At 44.0% G+C, this 14,274-nt stretch overlaps 1 protein-coding gene across 2 annotated transcripts in view; it reads right to left on the bottom strand.

Moving 5' to 3' along the window:
• Positions 1-6,440: 6,440 nt before the first annotated feature.
• ATP7 (copper-transporting ATPase 1) overlaps positions 6,441-14,274 on the bottom strand; it is a 50,532-nt gene continuing 42,698 nt past the window's right edge. For both annotated transcript variants that reach the window (XM_077662256.1, XM_077662257.1), the window contains one exon: positions 6,441-12,256. In XM_077662256.1, the coding sequence (XP_077518382.1) occupies positions 11,989-12,256 (268 nt within the window). In that variant the 3' untranslated portion in view covers positions 6,441-11,988. The remainder of the gene's footprint in view (positions 12,257-14,274) is intronic.

The following is a 14,274-nucleotide window of genomic DNA, read 5'->3' as shown; positions in this document are numbered from 1 at the left end:
CGACGGCACCACCAGTCATACTTAGCCATTGTTATTTTAACGCGAGAGCGTTAATTAAGGCTCCCGTTCTGCGGAAAAACAGGCGCCGTTGTGAGCGAAAAAGCAGGTGGCCCACCTGCCACATAGGTCACGGGACCTTTGACGTCATCACAACCTCCCCACCGGATTGTGAGCCAACCCACCATGTCAGGTGGCGGTTAAATAACAAAAAAATTACAGGAATGCACTTAAGTTGCGTAAAAGCGGAAATGCGAAAGCCTTTCCCTTTCCTCTCTTTCGTTTTTGAGTTATGGGGAGTAGGCTTATGTCACATATATTAAGGAGCCTAAATTAAATTTTAAAAGAAAAAGGTGTGAAGAAGACGACGCGAATTAACCGAAGAATAAAGGAGAGGAAGAAGCATTGGGTATGTGCCCTATTACTTGAGGAGAAGAAGAAGAAGAAGGAAGAAGCATTCGGTGAGGTGGAGGGAGATGATTGGTGGAGAAGCATTCGGTGAGGTGGAGAGAGATGATTGGTGAAGAAGAGAAGAAGACGACGACAAGGCATACGTGGACTTCCTTCCTTCAGAGAAGCGGAGGCTCCGGCGGGTCAGGGACACATCGGCTGGAAGATAGCGACGCCGGATACTGCTCCGGTGAGCTCGCGTTCTACGGCAACACATCGTGGACTTCCTGCCGTGCCTGAGCCCGTTCCGGGGAGTCGACAGAGGACGCTACCACCTGCTACGGCCAGGGGTGTCTCCAGCGCTGTTGCCACCCATCCGGGTGGTGCCCCCACGCCAACGACACCGGCATCACCTCCACGGGCGCTTGGACCTGGAGCTTGTACGACGCAGCCAGCGACGCCAGCCCAAGCACGTCGGACGCCGCCAGCAACGCCAGCCCAAGCACGCCGAACGCCACCTCGACGCCGGCTACGGGATCCATACAACGCCGCAGCCGCACCGAACCAACCGTGAGCACGAACGCCGACGCTAGTAGTAGACGCTGGTAGTAGTGTGCCCGGGTCGTGTGTATTTATAGCCTTTGTGTTTTGTATACTAGTGTGTGTGTCACGTAGGGTGTACTAAATGTGCGTTTGTGTGGGTACACACGTCACCTAGTCCATTCTTTCGGTCCGAGTGTTCTCCGGAGAGATCCGTGACAGCTTAACTATGTCGACGTCCATGGCTATTGTGACGCCCATTTCCGTGACTGGCAGACTATGTCGACGTTCATAGCTATCGCCCGAACGACCTGCACGTGGCTCGAACCCACGACCTTTCGGGACTCGAACCGACGACCTTCACAGACTCGAACGCGCACCTTTTGCGGGACTCGAGCCCACCAGCTTTTTTCGCTACCGCGATTATCATTGCTGCCATCACTAACATCCCCACTATCATCATCGCTTTCACTGACTACTAGGGGTGTGCGAATATTGAAATTTTCTAATACGAATCGAATACGAATATGAAGAAAAAATGGCTTCGAATATCGAATCGAATATTGAATATCTGTTCAGCACAAAAAATTTCAGATAACGATGGCCAAGCAAACGTTGTTGCCCTTATTTTTCTTTTTCAAAATAGTGTATGGTCTTTGCAACTAAAATAAACAAAACTAGACTGCCTCAGTACCATATAAAAAACATAATATGCACAGAAATGTATACTACTTGATTAGACAGCATAACAGTATCCAAAAAATAATGAGGTCATGGAAAACAAAATCCATAAAATGACAAGACTGGCAACAAAAAAAACATGACTATTAAACCTCAATCATTCGGAGTTCAAGGGACCGGAAGAAATGCCCGGTTCATCCGAAGGCCTCTGTTAATAAAATTGCCCCCCCCCCCCCCCCCCGAAAAGAAAATGCTGCCGAAAATGCTGAAGATGCAGTAAGGCCTTATGAGGCAGCTCCATCGCGCTGACACCTGTAAGCCCGTGACGAACCACCCGTTTTGGAGTGCTGGAAGAACAACACGAATGAAAGCAAGGGGCCGGGGAACACACACTGGCGTCGGAGCGGCGAGGCGGTTTCTAAAAAGGAAAAAGAAATAAGCCGCGCGGAGCTGGGATTGGACTATCGGCGAATGCGCGGGCCGACATTTGAAGTTGCAGCGGGGCAGTGGTGAATAATAATAATAATAATTGGTTTTTTTGGGGGAAGGAAATTGCGCAGTATCGGTCTCATATATCGTTGGACACCTGAATCACACCGTAAGGGAAGGGATAAAAAAGGGAGTGAAAGAAGAAAGGAAGAAGAGGTGCTGTAGTGGAGGGCTCCGGAATAATTTCGACCACCTGGGGATCTTTGGTGAGCAGTGGTGAAGCTCAGATACCGAAACTACGCAGCCAGGCTATCTTTTTGCACTAGCGACAGAGGCCTTCCGCTTGTTGCCACGCCTGCCGTCACGCCCGCTAAAGAGGTGTGCAGGTTACAATGCGCCATGCAATAGGCGAGATTTTGACAGGATCGCTTGCCCTATTGTGACTACTCGACGCGCCCCTTCAGGAGGCTCCCGCGGCATTCCGCAAGTAGGCTTTCCCGCATAGCGTAGTTTACAAAACGGGATGACGGAAGTCACGCCCGGAGAGTTATGAAGGCGACAGGACGCATTCTTCGGATGTGGGAATTAAATATGTTACATATTACCGAAGGATAATAAAAAAAAGCGCGATTTCGCGTTGCGATTGCTCGAAGCGGGCCGTCGGCCACCTTGCTCACAGCACGGGTGATGTGTGGGAAAGCCCACTTGGGGAAATTCTCACGAGGTGAAGCCTTGTGGCGTCGGGATGCGGTCGGTCCGCGTGATAAACGGCGGAGAAGGAAGCGGATAGGACCTCTGTATTGTTTTCCTGGAATTTTAAACTCGATTATTGGCTAATTTTACCAGATACTGTAGTTTTGCCACGGTCGAGTTTATGAAAGTATGTGCAGTATATGATCGCTGGCGAGTATTCAGAAATTTCGAATATTCGCACACCCCTACTGACTACCATTATCGCTATCATTCAACTGCCGTGGCCGGGATCAAACCCAGTCTTTCAGGCCAGCAGCCCAGCGCCATAACCACTGAACCACCGTGGCAGTCTTGCGTATATGTTGCTTATCAAGTGTTGCTTAATCAACTTTTACATTTTATTTTAGTTACCATGCAACATATGATTGACAGTTCGTGCGCACACTTTTGCATACATTCTATCTACAACTTCTGTCGACACCACTCATGAGCCAAGAAAGGCTTACGCATTAATAATTAGTCGCGCGAGGTTGCTCCAAACAAGGAACCTGAATCTCGCAAGCCCCACCGGTGGCTGTGTTTGAAACGGCCACCTGCCAGGAAAGTGGTGTATCACTTAAGCATTGCACCACTGTGCCAGGAGTGGTATGAGGACTCCATCTTGATCTATGAATGTAAAGAATGTCAATTCCGCATATATGCCCATGTAGGCAGAACCTAGGCGACAGAGGAGTACTTGAGTGAGATGGATCTCCAATGCTATTGCATTGTATTCTCAAGGGCATAAGTTAAGTGTTATGTGATGGTGAAAGAACAGTATCAGTGTCTGCGAAGTGATATGCAAAGAGGACCTCAGGCCTCTGAAGGGACCATTATAACAATACCGTGTTATACCCTTAAGGTGGAGCTTAAAGGTGTCCCCTCAAGTTCTTTGCTGAGTCATTCTTAATCTGGCGTCTCCCTTCACTTCCTTACATGTGGAAATGGGGACAGGGAACGCTTGGCAGGTAGAAAGAAGGAAATTCCTGTAAACACCACGTGCCCCTGGAACACATTTGCCGACGACGATCATTCTTAGTCTGACGTCTCCATCCCGGGGAAGAGGGGGACAGTCGACAGGTGGAGAAAGAAATCCCCCAACACATCACCTGCCACTTACCACTGTTGACATCAAATAGAAGCAGACACTGGATGGTTTTCACCTTCATGGCACCCCTAATGCTACTGCATTATAATACCTTAACAGCTGTCGCTGATCTTGCACTATACAGTGCTAGCCTTCCTGCGAGTTTTTTTTCTCCTTTTCTAGCTGATAAAAGCAACGTTTTCAGTCAGAGTGATGGCTTTGCAATTACAACGAGGTATTATCTACCGATACACACCAATTTCGAAGCAGTGCGAGTCAAGTGCGGAATCAGCAGTCGTCGAAAGTAACGCAAGCATGAAATGTGCTGCAAAAAGGCATTGCACATTCTAGGACGGCTCCCTCCAGAAAACCTTGGTTTCCAGGGTGCCGCGAGTTCCTCCTCTGGTGGGGTGTGACGTGTTCAGCACCAGTGGTGTTGATCCGTGAGTCATGCCAAAGCGTTCATACGATCACACTGAATTCTGGATCTATGGCACTGACTGTTTAGCTTGTGCTGCTGTGACTATGAGAAGAATGTGCATGGGCCTGTCGATTGACACCAACCGGGCCCCAATCAGTGCCGCGTGCCGAGAGTTGAATGGAACGAAAACTGGGACGTATACAGAAAATATAATGTACAGCAGGGGTATCAACGATGCCGCCCGTTGGGCCCAAAGGTTTTATTTAACCTTTGTTCTAAAAAAGCTTCACCCCTTCTCCTTTTTTCCCCCTTTGATAACCTATTCCTCCACGTAGTGTGACCCATGCCTACTCTATCGCTAGCTTTTCGTGAGAAAGGCCCAAAAATCTGAACAAGGCAGAAAGGCGGAAAGAACTGAAAAAAAAAAAAAATCGGCAGAGACGTGCGCTCGCATTCCCATGTGTAAGTGGGAATGCAAAAGCATTACTGCCCTGAGCATTGTTTATGCATTATGTTTAAGAGTTTGTTTTGTTTATGTTTATGAGTTTGTGTTTGCGTATTGGTAGCGCACCAGAGCGCAAACGTTCGGACCCTCTCGCTGCACAGCGATGAGGTTGGCAGAGTTTGCAAACCGTGAACACAAGATGTAGATGTTTGGTTGTTTGGAACGGCCACACACACGCGAGCGTATGATGACACCACCTGGAACGCTGTACGACAAACGGTTGCACCACAATTTTGACATGAAAGTGAAAAGTCTGAGAAGGCATAGGACTGAAGGTGCATATGTCGTCGGTTCAAGCCCCCCTAGGAAGCTAGCCTCCAACTTGACTAGCACATATAAGATATATGCAATATGAAATCGTATGACACCACGAATGTCGGGAAAACTGGCATCACATGGAGGTCAACCAGTGGCGAGTACATATAGACCAACATGTATAGGATTGTGTGAAGTGTTGGTGCTCGACTTGCTGCTTGCGTCGCACTGCCGCTTGATGACGTCACCCTATTTATCTTTCCATTGCTGGAATTTTGTGCACCATTTGCGATTACACACACATGCCGCCAGCTTTTCTCGTAATGGGACTAGTAAGGCTTTCACATTAGTAATTTTTGTTCACAAGTACCCTCTTCACCACAGCGTTTGACTTATTGGCTTTCTTTTATTTTCTTCACCAACCTCTGCTTATTTTTCATCCCTTTTTGTGGCATTGGAGCCCCTACTTCCCTCTCTCCCCTTTTCAGCTACTGGCCCCTGGGAGACGAAATTCAACCAATGCTGCCCACGTTGCAAGATAAGGGAGACCTCTGGCATACAGCAACTGCATCCACTGAAGCGACAACAACGGCTGCGTCAGCAATCGGGCACCTATTCCTACTCTTGCACACCTTCTAGCAGAGACATCTACTCCGAAGTGGACTGCCCCCGATCAACCACTGGATGTGGAAAACTAGATCCCGGAGCCTCACTCCCAGATCTTCAGGAATCCGGCATGTGTCAATGTCTGTAGGATACCACTGTACGTCGAAAAGCATGCTGTCGCAGTACTAAAAAAATAAAACAGCTAGACACCCCTAAATTTCCCCTCCTCCCTCTTTACCTAAGCATTATCTTGCTCTTATACACACACGCTGTATCTGTTTGCTATTCAGCTCCAAGCTGGGGTGCACACAAACACAACCTTGATATACGACTCACTTCTACTCCACCCAGCACATGGCTTCCGAGCGGTTTGAAGAAGGAACCAGCATAAAACATGCCATAGTGTGCGCTGCCGCCAGTAACTCAATCTTCGCTGTCGTGAGAGAGCGTTTGAAGACTGTGCAACCTTCAAAGCCCGTGACGGCCACTCATGGGCAGCATCCAACAGTGGCACTTCCCATAGGTACTCTCTTATTGGCCAGATATGTGGCAATCTCCATTGCATTGGCTGCTGTTGTGGTGTGCTTGCTTATCTTGTAAAGACAGGGGAGCAACACAAACTGCGTGCTTATGATTGCCAGGTGTCATCTAGCGTCGACAACTGCTGGCTGTACGTCATATGGCAGCAGTACAATAACCAGAGTCATTGACTACAGGGTTCACTGACGTAACCAGGCCTCTCAGCAAAGGTATCAACCGACTAGCAAGCCACAAAGTGCACAATACTGCAAGAAACACACATTGTTACACCAAGTTTAATAAAGCATCAAGCCAGTACACAGTGTAAATGGTCAACGTAAGCACTTGAGTATAAATGCAATCTGATATTTCTTTCTTAACACATCATGTGGTACATTTCATTCTCTCACTACAGAACCCGGAGATAAGGTGAAGAAAAAAAAAATAGCGGAGGGGGAAGGTGAAAGGATAACTCGCATCTGTTAGCAAGGTCACTTCAACTCTTGAAGTCTTAGTTTCAGTTTAAAACCAAATAAACACTAACATAATCACCCGTATTACTACTGGTCCCTAAGTAATACATCCTTAGGCAAAAATCTTCAGGTCACATGGTCTAGTATTCAGCCATACAGTGGGGAGCTTATGGCACCCATGAAGTTCTAAATCTCTGCAGGGTGAGAGAGCCCTTGTAATAAGCATTTGAAATTCTTTTGAGCTTCAGGGTGCTACAAGGGCTCCACTAAAGAACTCAAAAGCCAACTGTACTATGCGGCTTGAAGACTTCTGACCAAGGCTGTACATGAACACTTGTTGCACACTGACAAAAAGATGCAGCAGTGCTCATTAAAAATCTCAATGGTAAGTGTCCCCACCACCCGAAAAGAAAACAATATTTTGTACACAACTACGGGTTCTTTCTTTTGCTCAAGCACATCCACAGCCACTACATGAACCTTGCCGTCTCTACTAGTTACAAAAAATTTGTGCAGATTTGGTTGATTATGTAAACAGCAATAGCTAACTTTTGAAATCAAAAGCAGCTTTCGATTGTTTGGAGCAACGCTAGGCCTAGGTCCCAGCTACCTACTCAGCAACAAAGAACCCAAAACTATGGATGCCTCAATATGCCAATCAGCCATTTCATTTCAAAGTGTGTAATGCTCCTATTTCTTAGCCAAGGCAGAAATGGGTAGGAGGTTTAAATAGAAACATAAAGACACAGTATTCATTTCCAAAACTGTCAAAACGGGTTGGGGCATTGATCATGCACACTGCACAAATAAATTCTATGCAGGTTAGCCTTATGCAAGTCCGGTTAGTTATTAAGTTCTCAACTACAGGATATAACACAAATGCAGAAAAATAATGATGTTCATTAAAACTCTGCTTGGCACTTTAATATATTCTTTACCACAGCTGGCAGTCTCAATGCACATACCGTAACTACATACAACTAGGTGTATGGCATGCGACTATACCAGCAAGCAGTGATGTAAAAGGGCTGGATGATTTTCAACATAAGAGAACCTTCACGAATATTTCACTCGTTTCCGAGCAACCTCAAAACAGTTGCTTCATCTGTGCTCAAGCTTTGCCAATCATCAGAAGATACGATGATCCCTTAAAGGTATATTACTTCCAAGTTTTTTTTCTTTTTTTCACGGGGACCTAATTGAAACCCCACATGGCAAGTCAAGAGAATGCAGAAAGAGCAGTAAAAGTTCACATCCGTTGCATTAGTTCATAGCAAGAAAAACAGCTCATTCCATGAATTAGCAGGTGACCCGCACCACAAAATGTTGCCATTTTGACCGCCTTCGACATCCGCTGTCTGAACTCCTAGCCTAACAGTCATATGATAATATGAGGAAGAGCTGTCCACAAGTTTAAAAAAAATTTTCCATACCAATATGACTACTCCCCATGTTGGTACAAAACTTTTCATTCAGCACTCCTAACAAGCTGCATAAGAACTGGAAGAGCTTTATCGACAAACTATTTTAAAGGACGCTTCAAAATAAAAAATGGCTTTCCCCTCTGCAACCAATGTACACTAGACTTCTACGATGTCTGCTATCAACTTTCCAACCTTTCCATATGTTCTGAAGCTCACCTTTTAGAGCTGACAATCATAAATCATTTCACACAACTTATGTCTACTTGTAACAGAAAACACATCAGCTTCGATGTGTTGAAGAAAACTAAGGCAGCAGTCATTCTTACTTTTTACAGACACTAGAAGCCACCAAACAGGAATTACCAAAACCAGTTACTGTCTCACAAGCCAGAAAACATAAAATAAAAATATTCTTAGGGCAATGGCTGTACTTTGCACTTTTGAGCTTGCATTGTGTGTGGTTCCACGCTAGTATACAGCTGAATACATACACACATCATAATATCACAGAGCATATTTCAGGCCACATACCAAAGCAGGCACATGCAAGAGTATACACTACTACACAAGCATAAGTCTACAGCTTCATGTACACCTGTTGCCAAAACTTTAAGGAACACAACAGCCTCAGTGCAAAACGTTAACTGGTGTACTCTGTAGTTCACATACTCAAAATTGGATTGCATACATCTACTACAGACTGCATGTGGTGACAGCAATAATATTAAATTTTTTCGCTAATATTGTGTTCTTCTGACACCAGTTGTACAAAAAAAGCTAGCAAGTGTACCAGGATAAAGTTAGAGAAATATTTAAAAGCCATCTTTTTTTTTCCTTGCACAGATTAAAACAATATTGTCTTCATGCTTCAATATTGAGGGGCTTGCACACATCTAAAATACTTTGGCGAAACAAAAACTAAATAAAAAACAGTACTGTAATAAAAAAATCTGTTAGAAATCCTGGAAGCAATACACATGAAAAACACTCCCGAGACGTCTCAGGGAATATGTTCAGCCAAAGAATTAAACGGGCCTGCGAATGGTCATAAAAGATCAGTGTAAGTGGATGGCTATTGTCGAGAAAGTAAATACTGTAACAAAGAAAGAGGTCTTGCTTTAAAGTCTGACAGTTGCAAATATGTACCGATGAAAAGATGCAAAGCCTCTCCTCTGAGCTTCGTTATATGAACCTGTGCACAGACAACAAGCACCACACACACACAGGATATCACACAGTGTTATTGGCCTTCACAATTATACCATACCACTGAACTAAACTAAGCATGGCCACATCAGTCCAAAGGTAATAAAAAATTGCACCTGATGACAGTTAGGCCAAAGCTCTTGATTGCACCTCAGTGTGCTGCACTTAGACACACCTAATGATAGAAACAAAGGAAGGCTTCTGGCATACATACACTCACAAATCATAAATGCTGAGTAAACAGTGCTTTTGAGAACATTGATGGGACAGTGATAGTGCTACATCAAATAAAAGCTCACTGCCGTCACAGACAGGCCAAATCTTTTCAGCATTTTGATCAATAAGATGGTTGGACAGAACACAACAGCAATACATTGGTCAAAAATTTCGATGTTATACAGAAGCAATTTACCAATGTTTGTGCATGCAGTAGAGAAAAAAAAAGCAAGATAAGCACCTCGTTTAACAAATGTCCATGCATATATTTCTTTTGTGCTCATAGCTTCGGCGGCAGCTGTCAAATCTCCGTCAAGACTGCTTGAGCAATTCAATCCATACAATTCACCACTTGACAAGTATCACTATTTACCACTTAAATTGATATCTGAAAAGCATCAGTGCATGCATTCATTCAATTTCATGAATAAATTAAACGCCTCCATGTTGAGACAAAGCCCAGAGAACATGAAAGATGGACATACCTAATTGGGTGTTATTATTTTTCAGTGTTTCATATATGTCTAAAAACTAACTGCCAGCCAAAAGAGGTTGGAGTTATAAAAAAGATGTATCATTTCTCTCATGATGAGGATTTGGGCATACCCAGGCTAAACAATTTGCATGGCTTTGGATAATGTAGGACAAAATTATATCAAAAGCATATTACACACACTATTTAGCGACAGGACACATTACCACATATTTGTGTGTTTCAGAAGAGTAAAACATTTAAACCACTATCAGTAAAACAATACATACCAATGTGGCAGTCCCTTGTGATGGATCATTCACAAGCAATGAATCTCGCTAAACAGTTCTTAGTTTCAGCACACAAATGACTAACAAAAAAACTATAACCAGAACGGGGGAACTAGAGCCCAAACTACGTAATAAACAAATAAAAAGTGCGAAATGAATTACGAAAGAGTACACGACAAGCAGGCCCATAAAAATTTTCGTGTCGTGGAAGCCGCATTGCACAAGTAATAATTATACAATGACCAATATAATTTATGCTCATCAAAACATACATAAATATAAGAATGTATACATTAAAGCTGTGCTGACAAACCGAAAGTCATTTTCTTTTTGATTTCACTCAGAGCATAATCTGACTGTTAGTGCAGTGTTGATAGATCACATAAAAGCAATACATATATTCATTTATAAGCAACAACTGGGGCTACTGTGCAATAAAATACACACAAATATAGAAATATACGACTCCGCAAGGTTTGTGCTCACCACATAATAAGTGAAATGCAAATTAGAATCTCCTAGAAATGTAAGTCGACCAGGCGTGTAAATGGTTGCCTGAAAAAAAAAAGTTTCAAAAATGCTACGTGTAAATATGTAACATCAAAATGACATTACAGTGGCTAACTTAGCAAAACAAACACAAGCAGTTCATGCTTGGGACATGGCAGTTGTGCAAAGACATTGTGTGTGAAGACTATATGTCCCCTCTAGCTTCACTGAGAGTAGTATGTATTACACTATATGAAATGACTGAAGCCAGTAACTTGACACAAAATCTCATTTTGGCACGTCAGCTCATAAACAATCAAGCAGTGGTTTCAGCAGCTGCTCACCCGACATTGCCCGGTGCCCCCACACCCTCTGTTGAATTTTTCTACAAAGAGGGTATCTTTTCGCAAGAGCCACAGCTGATGTGGATATGCCAGTATCGAAAGCGCCCCAGAATGAAAACAGGCACAACAAACTGCACGCTACTTCAAGCCTCCAGTGGCAGGATGTCACAGTGCCAACACATAGCTCCCCATCAGTAAGTAATCATGCCTTTCAAATTATACAGACACCTACTTATCACTTCACACACTGATTGCAATCACTTTCAATAAACAGTGTTCGTGAATCACCTCTGTCGAACATGCACCCACATATTTCAACTACACATACCTTATGAAGGTGACAGGGAACACCGACCAAAGAATAAAAGTTCTTGACGTTTTGGCTCTAGCAAGCTCCCATATGGGAGCCATAACGCAAAGAACTTTTTTTCTCTAGTCGGTGTTCCCTTTACCTTCATGTCCATCCCTGGCCAGACGGGTTTCCGCCAAACCCACGACTACTCACAGCTTATGTGGTTAAAAATCACGCAAACACTTTGGCCATTCTAGTGCCATGGAAACATTCCTTGGGCTCGCAAACCTCAAAACCTCAGTCCTTTACAAAGTAATATAATATCTCAACAAAAAATTGGTCCACACGTGAAATAAAGCCAGCTGCTTTAAACACACCACTGTCCCCATAAAAGGCAGTGGAACACTGAGAATGCAGAACAATTCAAATAGAACAGTGAGGCACTACTAACACTATTTCGTCATCATAAAAGCCTGGAAGAGATAACTTGTAGGCCATCAACTAAACCAGTTAACAAGCATGTGTCGTGGTCCAATCCAGCTGCCACTCACACTTCCTTGTGGACAAGCGAATGCAGTGGAAAACAATCCACAGATGGTCGGTGACAGGGGCTCATCAGTCTAAGAGCACAAGTCTCCATTCTCCTCGTCTTGGCCAAGCAACTGGCCTTGCTTGGTCTTCTCGGCCTTGTCCCTCAGACTGCTGAACAGTATGTTGAAAGTTGAGCCACGAATGGACGATTTAAACTGTGCACCAGATTTGGAAGGAACGTCATCCAGGCCACAGTGGATAGACAGGTCGTCACTGGGCCCACGAGAGCTGCCCTGCCTCTGCAGCTCCAAGAGGTACTGCGGTGTCTCCAGAGTGGCCCTTCTAGGCTTGATGAACCTATGGAACAAGTAGCCAATGCAAGCTCCAGTTAAACAATGAACCCACTAATAATGTCCATGTTCTGAGCGAGTGATTTTATTACTTTAAAGACCCCTTATGCAATACCCCGAGAGGTTTATTTAAGGTAATAAAATGAAAAACGAAAAGCGACAAGCAGGCTTTTGAGATTAGCTCGAGATGCGGTTGAGCCATTTGGTTCATTCAGTGCTGAGAAATAATTAAGCCCCTTTAAGCACTGCATGTTCATTTGTACACGGTCCTGAACACTGTCAAATTCCCACACAGAAAGTGCGATGTACAGAAACGTGGACATTATAATAAAGTGCCAAAATGTGCAAGCTTGTCTACAGAGCCTTTTCAAGTCAGGCATGCGAAATGAACTAAAAAAATTGCGGTGACGTGTTACTCTGCTAGGCACCCTCTGGGATGTTCCCCCTGGCAGCCACCTTCCAGTTGTCCATTCCTCTGCTCTCGCCGCGGGAGGTGGCATTTCACTCTGCGACTACCTGCTGTCACCTGTCAGGTGACAGGGTTACCTGTGACCTGTCAGGTGGCACGTTATGCTGACATCGTTGCTGTTACGGTGACGTTGTTGGCCGATGCCAACGTCGACTACTGACGTGGAAGCCAGGAATGGGCGCTTAAGAGCTGCGCTCTAAAAATCATTTTTAAGATGGATGCCTCCATGTTTTGTGGTTGTAGCTCTAATACAGCTCCAATCAGTGCGCGTTTTCTTTCCTTGTGCCACAAGAATGAGCGTTTCTAAAATGCTAAAATGTGTGAGCTTGTTTACATGATAAGATGTAACGACAGGAACGAGTCCAAAAGTATACAAATGAGACCCTGAAAACTGTTTTCAGTCACAATGAGCAGATATGTGGCCTTGAGAGAAACTCCATAATCAAACATCTAGGAGGATGTAACTGTTTTTTTCTGTGCCCTCTTTGCATGCTGCTCAATAAAGTTAGAAAAAATTCAGCATTTTCCTACCTTTGTAAAATAATTTGTGCCTGAAGGGGTTAAAAAGTATCAGCAAAGATAAGCAGATAGAGAACCACACATGAGACAATTGCTCAAATGAGCACCTGGCTTATGCATTTTTTTTTCTGTGCCTTCACTTTTGTTTGCACACTTGATGGTATTCAGGCAACTGTGTGATAGATTTGGCACTACTAAAATAATGTACTTCACTGGTATTTTGCAGTGCATTTTGAAGATAAAGCTTCAAGAGTTGCCAAAAATGGATCACAATAAGGCATCGTTACATGCAAAGAAAAAGTCCATTACAAAACTATGACCTGTAATTGCCTTTAGATGCCTGCCACACAGCACAAACTGAAAGAGCAAAGCTCTAATCAACAGTCATTCAAAAACCATTAAACAGTACAGGATTAACAAAAGTGCTGTTGAGCTGGCATGCACCAGCACAAATTACCGTGTAAAAAAAACAACAACATAGAATCGCATTAAGTGCCTTTACGTAAAGAATTTTTCACCAGTTTAGCGCCAGCATGTTTTCAATACCTTTTCTCAGATGCCGACCTGAGTGATTGCGTTTTATGTAGCCCCTCAAGGCCACCATCTCTACAGACACCACCAGCTATCAGAAGTGCGAGACAGAAGGTAACATAACTAAGGCATGACACGTGGCATATGAGCTGGTGAATTTCAATTGGACTGACAGATATACAAATGGTGCTGAAAGAAGAAAGGAACCCAATCTCTGTGACCCCATCTTCACCTTGTTATAATAAAAGAAACTAGCTACCACACATTTTTAGCCCCCCAAACTACCATGCCGTTAATTTGTTTCAACAGTCGTGTACACTAATGCCATCATGTCCCTATACAGCCTAGAATGTACTGATTAAAAGGTTATTCAGAAGTCAACTAACACCGGTAAAGACAAGGATTGAATTCAGAAAAAAAAAAGAAAAAGAGTTTAGCTACTACTAGCCAAATTTTTCTTGAAGTGTCCAGGCATGCAGAAGGGCAGCTAGTAATTAGTGGCGAAA

Source organism: Amblyomma americanum, chromosome 4, assembly GCF_052857255.1.
Source record: "Amblyomma americanum isolate KBUSLIRL-KWMA chromosome 4, ASM5285725v1, whole genome shotgun sequence".
In the NCBI taxonomy this organism is placed as follows: domain Eukaryota; kingdom Metazoa; phylum Arthropoda; class Arachnida; order Ixodida; family Ixodidae; genus Amblyomma; species Amblyomma americanum.
Note: the sequence above shows the minus strand (reverse complement) of the source record. Positions and strands in the feature narration are given on the sequence as shown.